Source organism: Carcharodon carcharias, chromosome 9 (genome assembly GCF_017639515.1).
Source record: "Carcharodon carcharias isolate sCarCar2 chromosome 9, sCarCar2.pri, whole genome shotgun sequence".
NCBI classification, from domain to species: domain Eukaryota; kingdom Metazoa; phylum Chordata; class Chondrichthyes; order Lamniformes; family Lamnidae; genus Carcharodon; species Carcharodon carcharias.
The window spans coordinates 69,842,898-69,859,976 of NC_054475.1; the positions used below are offsets into that span (position 1 = coordinate 69,842,898).

A 17,079-nucleotide genomic window follows, 5' to 3' on the forward strand; every position below is an offset into this window, starting at 1 on the left:
ACAGCACCTCATCTTCCGATTAGGCACTTTACAGCCTTCCAGACTTAATGAGTTCAACAACTTCAGACCATGAACACTCTCCTCTGTCTTCACCCCTTTAATCCCCTTTTTAAAAGTTTATTTTTTGTCCACTTATTTTCATTTTTATTCATTGTTTTATCCCCTTTTCCCCAGCCACCATCCCCTCCCCCCCGCACCTCACCCCCAAAAGGGTCATCTGTTTCTTGTACCATGTTGTTCTTTCACAGATTGCTTATCCTTGTTCCTGCTATTGACACATTCTGCTTTCTTACCTTTATGCCATTATCAGCACCTCCTTTAGCCCTTACCGCTACCATTAACACTCCCTTTGTCTTTTCGTCCATGACATCTTTGTCAATCTCTCCTTAGCCCTCACCTATTGCTGGCCTTCTTTCCAGCTTCATCTGCTCCACCCCCTTAAATAGTATAAATTTCATCACATTTCTATTTCTCTTTAGCACTGAAGAAGGGTCATACAGATTCAAAACTTTAACCCTGTTTCTCTCTCCACAGATGCTGTCAGACCTGCTGAGTTTTTCCATCATTTTCTGTTTTTAATATTATTAAAAGTACTTTTTGTTGGTATGCTCAAAGCTTTCATTTTATATGTAATAAAACATATGCCATTCGAGGCAATTGTTTGGTTACAAAGCTTTTGGATTCTGCTTTAGAATTTTGATGCAATTCATCTATATTTTAATCCAATTTAATTTACTCCACACAATTATGTACAAAAGAGTAAGCTTTTCTCACCAACTGTGGAGGATGGATTGAAGAACCAATGTCAATTCAGTGATCTTAATCGGAAGGTAATAAGTTATTGAGATGTCTCATGAGTATTTATGAACAAAGCATTTTTACAGGGGCAGCATCCAAAGTATGGGTAGAATGGGTTCTAATTTTATCCATTTGATGAGTGACGGAACACCATAAGCATTGCACAAACCAGCTGTGGATTTGGTAACATTTCCAAATTCTGACAGCATACTTCTAATTTGAGTCTAAACCATTCATGTAGATGGTGAACAGTGGTCCATCACAGACCCTGCAGAACACCACTATGCAGCAGTTCTAGAAACTTCCCTCAACTCCTGCTCAGTATGTTTTGTAGCCACTTTTCAATTCATTCATCCTAGTCTCCCAATCTACACACCCAAGTATCCTGTAAGACACCTCATTGAAAGCCTTCTGAAAGGCAAAGTATGTAACATCCAAGGCATTGTTCTAATTGACTCACTCTTTGAAGAATGTAATAATTTGGTTAAATGCAAATTTACTACACGAAGCTATGATGAACAAAATGTCAATAAGAACAAAAATAGGCCACATGGCCACTCAAGCTTACTCTGCCATTCAATAAGATCATGACTCAACTTCTACGTCAATTCTATTTCTCCATATACTTTGGCTCCTTTCATGCCCAAAATTCTAAAAATCTCAATTTGAGCACCCACTACCCTCGAATGGAGAGAATTCAAAAGAATCACAACCCTAGAACTCAAGATGTTTGCCCTCATCTCAGTTCAAAATGGTTGACCCCTATCCTCAGACTATGACCCCTAATTCTCGATTATCTATCCAGGGGAAAACAGCCACTCTGTCTAACAGCTTTCACAACCACCAGACACCCCAAAGCACTTTACAGTCAATGAAGTACTTTAAGTATTGTAATGCAGGAAATGCGACAGCTAATTTACACATAGCAAACACACAAATAGCAATGTGATAACGATAAGCTAATCTGTTTGTGATATTGGTTGGGGGATAAACATTGACTTGGATACCAAATATAATTGCCCTGCTCTTCGAATTAGTGCCATAGGGTCTTTTACATCCACTTGAGGGGTCAAAAAAAGGCCCTGATTTGATGTCATCCAAAAGTCAGCACCTGCAACAGTGCAGCACATTCTTAGCATGGACTGGACCATCAGTCTAGATGGCTGTGCTCAAGTCCTGAACTGGAGCTTGAACTCTCTATTTTCTGACAAGTGTGCTACCAACTGAGCCACACTGATGCAAGTATATCCACTTCAAGGAAAGGCGGCTAAAACTGCACCAGATGAGGTCTCACATGAGGGCTTGCAGATGCATGGGAACACTGCCATCTGCAAGTTCTCTTCCAAGCTACATGCTATCCTGACTAGGAACCATATCACTATTCCTTCTTGTCGCTGGATCAAAATTCTGGAACTCTGGAACTCCCTCCCAAGCAGCACTGTGGGTGCACCTGCACGACATGTACTGCGGCAGTTCAAGGTGACAGCTCACCGCCACGTTCTCAAGGACAATTAGGCAATAAGTGCAGGCCTAGCCAGCAACACCCTCATCCCATGAAAGAATATAGAAAAATCAAGGTCCCACCTTACAGCAGAAAGCTTTCCTCGCTCTTAAAGCCCAATTACTTTACAATAAAAGGCAAGGTGCTAGCTCTCCTAATTATTTGCTACATCTATTTAACATTCTGATTCATGAACAAGGGCACCTAAATAACTCTTAAGTACTCATTTATTAGTCTCTCACTTTAAAAAATATCCTGCTTTGCCATTCATCCTATCAAAGTGGGTAATTGCACAAAAATTATATTCTCCATGTCTAGATGTTTTGCTACTTGATCTTTAATCAAAAACTATTAGTCCATTCAGCTTTCCTGCCATTTTAGTGTCTCATGGCAGCTTAATCTTGCTCATCTATTAGTGGGCTTGTGTTAATTCTGTTTGTTAGTTAATCATGTACCTTCAGAATGCTTCAAGAACATAGAACTCCATTCAGTCCTTCGAGCTTGTTTTGCCATTCAATTAGATAATATCTGTACTGTATCTTAACTATTTTTCTGCCTTGGTTCTGCAAAGCCTTGGTTTTGGAATTTTTAATTGATCCTCAGCCTCAATGGCTCTTTCCAATAGGGGATGGGGAAGAAAAAGAGTTTGGGATTTCCACTACCCAATGTATGGAGAAGTGTTTTTTGCCATCTCCCCAGAATAGCCTCACTTTAATTTTACAGGTTATGTGCCCTTGTTCCGGACTTCCCCATCAGAGGAAATAATTTATATCTACCATATCAAATCTTTTATTCATCATATATCACCCCATAATCTTCCATACACAAGGAAATACAAGCATCATCTGTGTAGCTTATCATAATTTAACCCTTTCATTTTTCTGGTGGATCTGTGCTGCAGCCCCTGCAGGGCTAATATATACTTCCACAGTGTTGTGCCCAGAACTGAATGCAGTCTGTCAAAGCTTTGTGACTAACATAATTTCCACCTCTGTATTCCAGGTGTCAAGATAAAGGCATTAACTAATTCCATGAGCGCTTTAAAATTATTTTTTGTATCGGTTCACTAGCTTGTACCGATTTCTGTAGAGATTTCTAAACCTCTCTGCTCCTCAACAGTTCAGCATTTATAAAATACTCTGATCTATCTTTGCCACACATTAAATGACAAATGCAACCGAGACAGATCCCACGCATTTCTCAGCAACCCACCCAGGTGTCAGTGACCACAGAGTCACAAAGACTTGTCAAAACAGTCTCCCTCATGAGGGATTTCGACTCCTCACTTTTGAAGATCTTACTCTGAATTCCCTCAAAAGCCGCTCCCAACTCAGAATGCCTCAATGGCTGCTCACCTCCCAATAGTTCCATCTCTTCTCCTGAGAGTTTCACAGGATTCACAGAGCTGTACTCCTGCCTTTAATTACCGGTACAACTCCAGCTCTTTCTCAAAATTTGTGTATGCCATTCCCCTCAGACTCTATTCTATGGTCATGTATATTTCTATGGCATCACATGGTTAGTTTTTTATATTTTTAAGTGAAAAATATTTCTTCTAAGCTCTACTAAGCTGGCCTTTAGATACTGTCCAATCGAAATCTATTATTTTGGTTTCCATTTTCTCTCTCAATCGTTATCTTAAATGTCATTATATTGCAATCAATTTTCCTAGATGTTTTGAACTGCCAACTAGAAAATGCTCTTTGCTGCTTGTCTGTTAACCAATCCTCTACCCAAACTAATACATTACACCTAACTTCATGAGCCCTTATCTTTGCAACTCCCTATCCAAGTACGCAAAAACTACTGATTTTCCTTTACTTACCCTGTTAGCTACATCCTCAAAAAACTCCTAATAAATTTGTCAAACACAATTTCCTTTTCATAAAATCATGTTTACTTTGTACTTTGCTGCTTTCATTCCTTTTCCTTATGTTTAAGTTACTCGTAGTTCCACTAAACTGTCTCCATTCCTTACCAATTTAAAGGGAATGGTAAATACTGGCAACATTACTAAGATGAGTAGAGGCCAGGCCTAATACACCAGTGACAAATCCCACCATGACAGCTGAGGGAAGTTTAAATTCAATTAATTAAATAAATCCAGAATAAAAACCTAGTCTCAGTAATAAAACTACCAGATTATCTGCAGCAGATGGTGAGAACATCAAGAAGAGGGAAAACCTATTTGATCTTGCCCTTACCAACCTACCTGTCACAGATGCATCTGCCCATAACAGATTGCGCAGTCCTTGTGAAGTTGAAGTCTCATCTTCACATTGAAAAAGTCCTCCATCTTGTTGTGTGGCACTACTATGGTGCTAAATACGACAGATTCAGATAGACCTAGCAGTTCAAAACTAGGCATTCACGAGGCCCTTATAAACCATCAGCAGCAGGATTATGTTCCACCATAATCTGTAACCTCATGGACCAGCATATCCATCTCTCTACCATTACCATCAAGACAAGAGATCAAGCCTGGTTCAATAAGCAGTACGGTAGAATATGCCATGAGCAGCACCAGCATACCTAAAAATTAGATAACTTCACCAGTTTGGTACACCACAGGACTACAAATACTCTAAACAACAGAAGCATTTTTCTGTAGGCAGAGATGAGCAATCCCATACAAATGAATTAGGTCAAAGTTCTGTGGTACTGTCACATCAAGACACCCCTCCCGAGGTGCCCACCATCATAAATGTCAGTCTTCAGACAATTGGATTCACTCCTTGTTATATCAAATAACAAGTGAAAGCACTGGATACAGGAAACCCTACAAATCCTAACACCATGCTGACTGTACTACTTGTGCATCAGAACTAACCATGCCCTTAGCCAAGCCAAGATGCTCCAGAGTACAGCAATAACACTGGCATCTACCTGACAATGTGCAAAGTTTTCCAGGTATGCCAAGTGTGCAAAAGCAGGACAAATTCAATGTGGCCAATTACCATCCCATCAATCTACTCTCAATCATCAAAATGATGGAAAGGGTCGTCGCAATGCTATTAAGCAGCACCTACTCAGCAACAAACTGGCTGTGGTGGAACTCAGACTGAGCACTCAGCTCCAGACCTCATTATTGCCTTAGTACAAATGTGGTCAAAAGAGCTGAATTCCACAGGTAAGGCAAAAATAACTACCCCTGACATCAAGGCAGCTTTTGACTTTGTGTGGCATTCAAGTAATGGAAGTTAATGAGACTTGGGGGAAACTCTCCATTGGTTGGAGTCATACCTAGCACAAAAGGAAGATGGTTGTGATTGTACAAAGCCAAATCATCTCAATCCCAGGACATCGTGACAAGAGTTCCTCAGGGTTGTGTCCTAAGCTCAACCATCTTCAGCCACATCATCAATGACCTTCCCTGATGATTGCAGAGTGTTCAGTGCCGTTCAAAACTCTTCAGATAATGAAGAGATGGCTGTCCACATGCAGCAAGACCTGGGCATCGCCTTGGGCTGATAAGTGGCAAAGAGCATTCAAGTCACACAAGTGCCAGGCAATGACCATCTCCAATAAGAGAGAATCTCCCCTCGAAATTAAATAATATTACCATCACTGAGGCCCCCCATCAACATTCTGAGGGTTACCACTGACCAGCCACATAAATACTGTGGCTACAAGAGCAAATCAGAAGCTGTGAATTCCACGGTAAGTAATACGCCTCCCAGCTCCCCAAAGCCTGTCCACCATCTACAAGGCACAAATCAGGAGTATGGAATAATCTCCACTGCCTGAATGAGTGCAGCTCCAACAACATTCAAAAAGCTTAACACCATCCAGGGCAAAGCAGCCCAATTGATAGGCACCCATCGACCATTCACTCTCTCCACCACTGGCATTCAGTAGCAGTAATGTGCACCATCTACAAGGTGCACTGACGTAACTCACCAAGGCTCCTTCCAAAAACCTGTGCCCTCTTATCACCTAGAAAAACATGGGCAGTAGGTTGGTGGGAACTATATCACTATTCCTTCTCTGTCGGTGGGTCAACATCCTGGAACTCCCTCCCAAACAGCACTTAGTTGTACCTACACAATAAGGACTGCAGTAATTCAAGGTAGAGGTTCACCTCCATCTTCTCAAGCATGATTAGGAATGGTCTTGCTAGCAAAACCCATATCCTGTGAATGGAATTCATTCTTCCCACCAAGACCTTGGATCTCAGCCCAGTTTAGGTGCAGCCCACCTCTGCAGTATAGCTTCTCTCTGTTTTAATACTCATGCCTGTGTCCCATGAAATGAACCCCACTTTCTCACACCAGTCTTCCAGCTACACGTTCAATTTCATGACATGTTAATGTATCTGCCCATTAGCGTGCAACTCAGGTGATAATCCAGAAATTACCACCCTGGAGGTCCTGCTTTTTAATTTAGCGTCTAGCCTCCTCAACAATTCCCCCTTCTTGTTTCTTTCCATGTTGCTGGTTCAGGAATGAATCACAATTGGTTCTTTCCAGCCACTTCAGAAGATATCTTAACCCAGTACCCTCCAGGCCTCTTGATCACTACTGTAGAGGATACCTATAGGCCCCTATTTATATAACTGCAACTGCAACCCTTCTTCTGTTTCCTCTGCCTTGGGCAGCCTCCTGCTTCAGGGTGCTATTGTTCCACAGGGACACAGTTTTTGTTTATGCAGTGCCCAAATGAAACTCAAACATCCTGCTTAAATTGTTGAACGAATGATATTTTATGTCTTATCATTACGTGGGACTTGCATCAATGCTTCCATGCTCTTCCCCATATCACTTAATACAACACTGGTGATCTGTCTGATGTATCAGTACAGACCATGAAAACTTGAAAAAGTCAGGGCAACCTATTACAGGTTCTGCACACAGGGCTTTAGAATAATAATGGCTGCAGCATCAACATACGCAATAGTGGAACTCCCAGTCAGAATAATATCTACTAATTTTTGGAACGTTTTACTCTCATTTTTCACTCTGAAAGACAGGACTGTAAACTTAAGCAGCCCTAAAGGTGTAATAAATGCAAAACACTAGTCCTTTGTACTAATTAAGCAAACATAGACTGCTTTATTATTTGGCAAATTATTAAAGGCAGTAAGTCTATACTATGAATATTACAACCCCTTACCCAAAGAGCCTGGTCTGATATACTTACAATATTTGAGGTTATAGTATTCTTGTTGTTTCTGAGTGCCCTGGTTCGCTCTGAATCAGTGGTACGATTCTCATTTCCCTCTTTCTTCACTGCAGGTATAGTGTACTTCTCTGGATTTAAAAAAATATATCTTTCAGGAATATAGGAAATGTGAACACAGTGACACAGAAAAGCGTTATCAATGGGAAATGGAACATTTGTTGTTTTGAACATTCAATATTATCAAGTATTTCCAGATCAAGAAGTGTACACTTGAGCACCAAATTCTACTGCCCTACCTTGTACCTAATTTCCAAATTCCAAAGAGCACCCTCAAGCACACCACTGATTTCTGACCTTGGCCAGAAGTGAATAAATTGTGTGTTTTGCATGAGATTTCAGATTTATGGCCAACTTGCTCTAAACATGGACAGATTTTTACTGCAGGCTCAAATGGCCGAGGCCTTTGTAGGCATTTTTCATTTCATTACATTGGACTGGATTTGACCTCAATTCGTGCTAATTTACTGCCCCACCTCGTTCTCTTTTGAAATTTAAATTGGGTTACAGCCAAACTGAAGCTGGACCAAAACATTGCATCCTATTTGACCAAGCTCAGCTTCTGACTTCCATATCCTCTCCATCAGTAAGGCTACTTACATTTCTGCAACATCATCTGTCTCCACCACCCTTACCTCAGCCCATCTTCTGAAATCCTCTTCCACACCTTTGTTACCTCAAGGTACTACCATTCCAATGTTCTCCTAATCAGACCCCACCAATAACTCTACGTAAACTTAGATTTATTCAAAACTCTGCTGCACATATCCTAACTCATACCAAATCCTGTACACCCATCACCCCTGTGCTTGCTGCCCTAACATCGGCTCCAGGTCCACCAGCACCTCAACTTAAAAATTCTCATATTGGTATTCTAATCCCTCCATGACCTTGCTCCTCTCTCAATAACCTCCTCCAGCCCTATAATCTCCACCAGTTCCCTGCCCCCCTCAATTCTAGCTTCTTGCACAAGCTTGGTTTCCTTCACTCCATTATAGTCAGTGTCTTCAGCTGCCTACCTTAAATTCTGAAATTCTTTCCACCTCACCACCTCTTCCTCCCTCATTTCAAGTTACTCTTTAGAACTTATCTATTTGATCCAACATCTCTATGTGGTCTGGTGTCAAATTTTGTCTAATAACACTCCTGGGAATCGCTTTGAATGTTCTACTATAGAAGATGCTACCATAAATGCAAATTATAGTTGTGTTGTTTAACAGTAAAGCCTGAAATACTTGTTTTACTCCAAGCTGCTGCTCAGGCGGTTGGTCACTAATCAGAAAACTTAAAAAGGCTTCAAACAAGAAAATATTCCACTCATGTATTAGGAGTATGAATGCAAAATCAAAGCCAGAGGATGGCATGCAATATATATATATTTTTAAATAAAAACTAAAATCTTTTATTCAGGACTGCTTTTAAATCACACCTTCAAACATGAATTTATAGTTATAAAGTGTAAGCAATACTGAATGAATAGTTAGTTTACAAAAAAACAGAAATGATGTTCCGCTAGACTGCCCCACCAGTATATAGGCACGACAAAGGTTCGGAAAATTACACAATGGATACTGCAAACCATGCAGGAAAATCCTTGCAATCTCTTTGCTGACTAGAGTAATTCTATATTAGAATACAAAAAATTAAGACAATCCTATAATTTAATAGAACGGAGGCTGAAACAAATCACTAGCTGGTCAAGTTTTCAACTCTAGTTTCCAACACTGAACATAAAACATGAAATTCTGAGCAACTTGGCTACAATAAAAGATGGGCAGTATTGCACACACCAATGCAAAATAAACTGAGCTACAGTTATTACTAAATAGACAGATTCTAATTTCTTTCTTATATGAAGAATACTTGAAATGTGTTCAACAGAGTAGGAATATTATCACAGTTAACAATAAATTATTTCAGGAGCTGGTTAGCTCAGTTGGCTAGATAGCTAACATGTGGATCAGATTAATACCAATAGCCCGGGTTTCAATTTCAGTTCTGGCTCACTTAGACTCGGGGGCTTGCCTCCTCACTCTGCCCATAGTTTAAGAAAAAATATCACAGCACTCGGCTGTGGTTCAATGAGAAATCGCCAAGGACCTCCCTTCAGGCAGAGAAGAAGAAGAAGATTATTTATTCATACCACTTTCACATTTTATTGATCCACTCCTTGTCTTTGGGCGCAAGTCATGAGCATGAACCTCAATTATCTCACTGGCCTCCGTCTTTATACATCCCACCTATAAATTAAAAATTAAGACAGTAATTCAGATATGGTCAGTCTCAATGAAAAACATTTGGATAGGCAATAAAAATTGGAACTGTTTTTCATTTAATACTTTTGAAACCGCGAGAGTTAAAAGAAGTTTGGCACATTTTTACATAGAAACCTGAACACAATTCTCAGGTTAGGGCAGACTGATTGATTGATCTGGAAATTAGTCAGTGTGTTGAACCTTAAATGACAGACAGCTCCAATTTCAAGAACCTTTGGAGACGAGAGGAAAGGAGAATTCTCCCTTGGTCTTCAGTTCTGGTAAGGCGGCTAAGCCATAATTAAAAGAGTCAAGAACCATGTGTGCCTTTGTGCACACAATTATAGAAAGTGTACTATATAGCTTTATTAGGAAAGTTCCAGGGATAGAAAACTAAGATTATGAGGAGGCAGTCAAGATACTGAGACTATTACTAATGCAACAAAGACCAAGGGCAGATTTAATGTAGGGCTTTGACAATGTGAATAGGCAAAGACTGTTTTATCCGACTGGAGAGACAGTGACAAGGGTCATCAATTATCAAACGATTGCTAATAAGTTACAAAAAATGTTTTTCTTTAAATACACAAAAGCACTGCATCTTTTAAAGGAAAGATGGAAAAATATTTATTTGGAGCTGAGAAACACAAGCAGCTATGGGGAATGTGAGAAGAGCAAAGGGATTATTGAATTGCTTTAAATACCACACCCCAATGACAGCCAGAAATTGACTTTTGCAGCCTGATCCAGGCAAGGGTAAAGGTATAAGTCAGCAACACTACAGGGCCCAAAAGCTGGAATCAAAGTGAGGTAGCAAGTGAAGGGAAAAGAACAGGGCTGAAGGCCAGAGCTGATAAGGAGGAAAACAAAGAGCACAGATCATTGCCAAGCAGCAGAGCAGGTAGGAGCCAGAGCTAGAGATAGATTAGCCGGGGCCATACTGGGCCTTCAATTCAAAGTCGAAGTGGAGAGGAGAAAAGTAGCACCAAAAAAAAAATCAGGAAGATCATTTGTGTATAAAACAAAGTAAGCAGAGTTTCAACTGAATTTGCCTGGGTTGAATAATAGGTCTGTTACTAAATTGGAGGTGCAATTCAAAGCTCTGAATAGAGGAGCAGTGTGAGAATGAGTTTGACAGACAACATGAGGATGTTTGCCATGGCAAGACATGCAGATACAAGGAACTCCAACTATCTTAAGTGGATTGAGTTAACAGTAGAGTCAGCTGGAGAGCAAAGGTCTTGCCAGTCGAGATGAGCCCACTCCAGTCTCTGTAGGTCACCTAGTGCGGCTTCTGAGCACAATAATACCAGGCAGGTATTATGTTTTCTACTGGCCAGTGAGCCATAAGAACAAATGAAAAAGCTGAGTCTAATAGGAAGCAGTGCCAAGATTGGGGTCCATCACACTCTGCCTATTTTATATTAGCTCAGGTGACTCGGAGATGAAATTTTAAAAAAGAGCAAATTTAGACATGGCAAAGGTGCAGGACAACCCATCGCCGTTTTTCAGCTATTTTCAGGTTAAGATCACCTTCCAAGTGCATCGAAGATCTGTTTGAGGACTTGAGGTTTAGCTAAAAGTCATGAACATGGCCAAGTTTTGAACTCCATGCTAGTGGAATCTGTTCACTGATGCAATAAATTCTTCCCTTACCCCAATGCAGATGATGTTGAATTAGCTGTAGTTTTAACACACTTAGTGAAATCAAGAATTTCAGGTTTGGGCATCATATAAATAATGAATGCAACAATCTATGCCTGTGTGAAAAATCCTCCTGCAAAACCAGGTTTCTAAGCTCCAGCAAAACATTTTGGTTACAAACTTTCCTGTCAATTGGGATATTAGCAATAAAGAAAAATGCACAAATCCAATTATGCAATCCATTCTTTTGATGGAAGCCTTTTTAAGATGAAGGCAACAAAGTGACACTAGGGAAAAATAAGTTTTAAAAAATCAAGCAGTACCCCATCTAAATCATTGAGATACATTGTAAATAGCTGAGGCCCAACCAATCCTTAATCCATGCTATTACCCACAACCCCACACGTCCCTCTTATTCTTATGCTAACATCTTGTGAGGAACCTGATCAAATTCTTTTGAAAATCCGAAACCACATGCACTAGTTTTATCATCTACCCTGCCAGTTGGAATTTCAAGAAACTCTAGTCTGTCAAACATAATATTCATTTCATAAATCCATGTGACTAATCAAATTCTAATTCTCTAAATGCTCTGTTATCACATCCGAGCAATAGATTCCAGCATTTTCCTTACAGTTGATGGCCTGTAGTTCCCTGTTCCTCTCTCTCTCCTTTCTGGACTAGTGAGGTCACGTGGTGGGGTGGGGGAACGGGTGCTATTCTGAAATCAAGAACTCTGCAAAATCAAAGACAGTACATCCACTAACTCTCTAGCTACTCCACTCTTTTTCCATCTTGCCTATCTTCTAAAAGCCAAGTATCCAGGAATATTTGGTCCCCAACCCTGCAATCATTTCCATAATGGCAACCAGGTCAAACCTGGTTAACAGAGAGCAGAAATGAATAAGTCATTTGAGTCAGCAGGCAGTAACTAGTGGGGCATCGTAAGAATCAGTGCTTAGGCCTCAGCTATTTACAATCTATCTCAATGATTTAGATGAGGTACTGTGTAATGTATTCAAGTTTGATGATACAAAGTTAGGCGAAAAGTTAAAAAAAGACTTGCATATACAACCCAAATGTTGTGAAGCATTCCTGAGTGCAGACACTGTTGTAGAATAGGAAATCCAGTCATTAATTTGCATATAGTAAGCTCCCACAAACAGCGATGTGATAATGACCAGATAATTTGCTTTTTTTGGTGAGACGTTGGTTTAAGGATAAATATTGGTCAGGACAATTAACTTCTCTGCTCTTCGAAATAATGCCACAAGATTTTTTACATCCTGAGAGTACAGTCAGTTTAACTATTCATCTAAAAGAGGGGCACCCCTCTGATAAGAGCAGCTCTCCCTCAGTCCTACACTGGAGTGTCAGCCAAGATTGTTGTGTTCAAGGCCAGGAATGGAACTTGAACCCGCAAGCTTCTGACATAGAAACTAGGAGCAGGAGTAGGCCATTCGGCCTTTCGAGCCTGCGCCGCCATTCATTACGGTCAAGGCTAATCATCCAACTCAATAGCCTGCTCCCACTTTCTCCCCATACCCTTTGATCCCTTTCGCCCCAAGGACTATATCTAACTCCTTCTTGAAAACATACAATGCTTTGGTCTCAACTACTTTCTGTGGTAACGAATTCCACAGGCTCACCTGTTGAAGAACTTTCTCATCTCAGTCCTAAATGGTCTACCCCATATCCTCAGACTATGACCTCTGGCTCTGGACTCCCCCACCATCGGGAACATCCATCCTGCATCTACCCTGTCAAGTCTTGTTAGAATTTTATAGGTTTCTATGAGATCCCCCCTCATTCTTCTGAACTCCAGCGAATATAATCCTAATCGACTCAATCTCTCCTCATATGTCAGCCCCGCCATCCCAGGAAACAGTTGGGTAAACTTTTGCTGCACTCCCTCTATAGCAAGTACATCCTTCCTCAGATAAGGAGACCAAAACTGCACACAATATTCCAGGTGTGGTCTCACCAAGGCCCTGTACAATTGCAGCAAGACATCCCCGTTCCTGTACTCGAATCCAAGAAGCAAGAGTGCTACTGTTGAACTACAACTGATACTGAGGTGGAGGACACAGAGGCAGGTTGAGTGATTGGGCAAGAATTTGCCAGGTGGAATATAACGTGGAGAAGTGTGAAGTTATCCACTTTAGTAGGAAAAATAGAAAAAGCAGAATAGTTACATGGTGAGTGTCCAGGAAATGTTAATGTTCAGTGGGACCAACTTCCACATTAATCTGGAAGTTAACAAGTAGTCACATCAAGCAAATAGGAAAGCAAATAGCATATTATACTCTAATCCCCTGTCATAATAGAGGGTATGAGTGAAGGAGTCTTTCTGCAACTATATATGGCCTTGGTAAAATCCATACTTGAGTACTGTGTACGATTTTAGTCTCCTTACCCAAGGAAGGATGTACTAGCCTTAGAGGATTAGAACGATGGTTCACTGGACTGCTATGGGGAGAAGGCGGGAGAATGGCACTAAACAAATTCCTCAGGCGGAGAGTCGGTGCAGACATGATGGGCCGAACGGTCTCCTTCTATGCTGTAACAATTCCGCGATTCTATGAGGAAATTGCCCTCTGAGGGGAGACATGGAGAAGACTGGCACTATATTCTATGGAATATATTCCCTGAAAGAATGGTAAAAGAATTAAAGGCTTTGTATCTGAAAGCACATAGCACTCATAACAAAACTAATGAACTGATTGTACAAATAAAAATAAATATAATCTGACAGCCATTACAGAGATGTGGTTGCAAAATAACCAAGACTTAGGCCTGATTATTCAAGGGTATGAGACATTTTGGAAGTATGGGAAGGAAGAGGTGGTCTGGTAGCTCTGTTATTAGGGATGAAATTAGTACACTAGTGAGAAATGATCACAGTTCAGAACAGCAAGATATAGAATCACTTTGGGTGGAGATAATAAATAGCAAAGGAAAGAAGTCACTTGTGGGAGTACTTTGTGTGACCCCCTAACGTAGCTACACTATAGTATAGAATCTACATGAAGAAATAGCGGGGGCTTGTAAAAAAAAAGTACTGTAATAATCTTTATCAAGATTAGATGAATCAAACTGGCAAAGGCAGCCAGAAAGAAGAGTTCATATTTGGGACAATTTCTTAGAACAACATATTTGAGAGCCAACCAGGGAACAGGGTATTTTAGATCTGGGAATGTGTAATGAAACAGGGTTAATTAATGGCCTCATAGTTAAAGAGCCTCCAGGCAACAGTGATCATAACTTGATGGAATTTCACATTCAGTTTAAAGGTGAGAAACATGGGTCTAAGGCCATTGTCTTAAGTTTAAATAAAGGCAACAAGAGTATGAAGACAGAGTTGGCTAAAGTGTACAGGGAAAGTAGGTTAAAAGGCATGACTGTGGACAAGCATTGGCAGACATTTGAGATATTTCATAACTCTCAACAAAAAGGCTACAAGAAGGATGCACTATTTGTGGCTAACCAATGAAGTTAATGGCGATAATCATGGGGGAATTTTAATCTAGAAAAATCAGATGGGCAAAGGTAGCATAGATGAGGTCGTCATAGAATGTTTCTGGGATAGTTTCTTGGAACAGCATGTTATGGAGCAAACCAAAGAGCAGGCTATACTACAACTGGTATTGTGCAATGTGATAGGATTAATTGATAATCTCAATGAAGGCATCCCTAGGTAGCAGCGATCATAATATGTTTGAATTTTACATTCAGTTTGAAGAAGACATGAGTGCGTCCCAAGACTAGTATCTTAAACTTAAATAAGGGCAATTATGAGGGCGTGAGAGTGGAGCTAGCTAAAGCGAACCAGCAAATGAGGTTAAGGGATAGGTCAATATAGATTCAATGCCGGACATTTAAAACGATATTTCAGAATACACAGAATAGATACATTCCAATGAGAAAGAAAAATTCCAAGGGAATGGCCCACCAACTGTGGTCAACTAAAAAAGTTAAAGACTATATTAAATTTAAAGAAAAAGCATTTAATTGCACAAAGATGGATGGCAGGTCAGAAAATTGGAAAGAATATAAAGAAGAACAAAGAGCGACAAAAAGATTAACAAGGAGACAATTATTAGAGTATAAGAGAAAGCTAGCTATTAATATCAAGATAGATACAAAGAGTTTCTATAGTTATTTAAGTAACAGTTAAAAAAAAGTGAGCATTGGTCCTATAGAAATTGGAGCTAGCTAAAATGAACTGGCAAAAGTGATGATGGGAAGTGGGAAGATGTGGGTGAATTGTTGCTTCAGTCCTCACTTTAGAGGACACAAGTTAACATCCCAGAAATAGCTGTAAATCAGGAAATGGAAGGGAGGGAGGAACTTGGGAAAATTACATTCACAAGGAAGTGGTATTGAGCAAATTGTTGGGGCTGCGGGCTGACAAAATAAGGGGTTGCTCCTTTAAGACAGAGGTGAGGAGAAATTTTTTCCCTGAAGTTTGTGAGACTTTGGAACACGCTTCCTCAAAAGGCAGTGGAAGTAGTCTTTGGATAAATAGATTCTTGATTAACAAGGGGGTGAAAGGTTATTGGGAATAGGTTGAGGTTACAATCAGAACAGCCATGATCTTATTGAATGGCGGAACAGGTCTGAGGGATCAAGTAGCCTACTCCTGCTCCAAATTCTGTGAGAGGGGCCTGCCTCTCTGGACACCTGTTGCTAGGCAACAGCCAAGTTTCTCTACTCGTTTGTTTAACCTTGCTGCAACAGTTGTAAAGCTCTCATTAGAAAAGCAGGCACCTTCTAAAGTAAAACTAAAACTCAATCTGATCTTATCTTAATACACAGGTATAGAAATACAAATTAAATTTAAACATTAAAACTAAAACTTATTCCAAACACCCACAAATACAAATATAACTTAAACTATCTCTACTTCCAAACAAACTTAAAACAATAACCAACATTAGAGAAAAAGTCCTGGGGTGTTTAATGGGGAACCGATGCACTTCGATTTCCAGAAAGCATTTGATAAGGTGCCACAAAAAGTTACAACATAAGGTAAAAGCTCATTGTGGTGGAGGTACCATATTAGCATGGATAAAGGATTAGTTAAATTAAAAAGCAGAACCAAAAAGATAATAATCTCCAGATTACTACCTGAGACACGAGCTAATTGGCACAGGGTCAATAAGATTAAATGCATGGCTCAAGGTTTGGTGTGGGAGAAGTGGGTTCGAACTCATGGGACATTGACACCAGCACTGGGGAAAGAGGGAGCTATTCCGTTCGGATGGGCTCCACTTGAATCATGCTGGGACCAGTATCCTGGCGAATCGCATAACTAGGGTCATAGATAGGGCTTTAAACTAAATAGTTGGGGGGGGGGGGTCAGTTGCATGGAAATATAAAAAATCAAAGTTTAAGGAGAGGGTAAGAGTGCAGGTTAGTGACGAGGCTGATTGCTATCAAAAAGTGAAAGAGAGGGACAGAGTGTGCGTGAACACCATATTGCACCAAAGAATCATATAAGAGCAGGGAAAATTGACAATAGGGCAAACTTAAAGGCTTTGTATCTGAATGCACGTAGCATTCGGAATAAAACTAATGAGTTAACAGCACAAGTAGAGACAAATAGATATGATTTGATGGCAAATACTGAGACTTGGTTACAGGGAGAACAGGTTTGGGAGTTGAATATCCAAGGGTACTCTGTTTCAGAAGGATAAGCAG

The 17,079-nt window shown here is 40.2% G+C and overlaps 1 protein-coding gene across 2 annotated transcripts in view; it reads right to left on the reverse strand.

The window, feature by feature from the left end:
• The window catches only part of kdm5ba (lysine (K)-specific demethylase 5Ba), a 311,188-nt gene that overhangs the window by 193,178 nt on the left and 100,931 nt on the right, over positions 1-17,079 (reverse strand). For both annotated transcript variants that reach the window (XM_041195103.1, XM_041195104.1), the window contains 2 exons: positions 9,621-9,717; positions 7,439-7,548 (listed from right to left, as the gene is read on the reverse strand). In XM_041195103.1, coding sequence (XP_041051037.1) covers positions 7,439-7,548; positions 9,621-9,717 — 207 coding nt within the window. The remainder of the gene's footprint in view (positions 1-7,438; positions 7,549-9,620; positions 9,718-17,079) is intronic.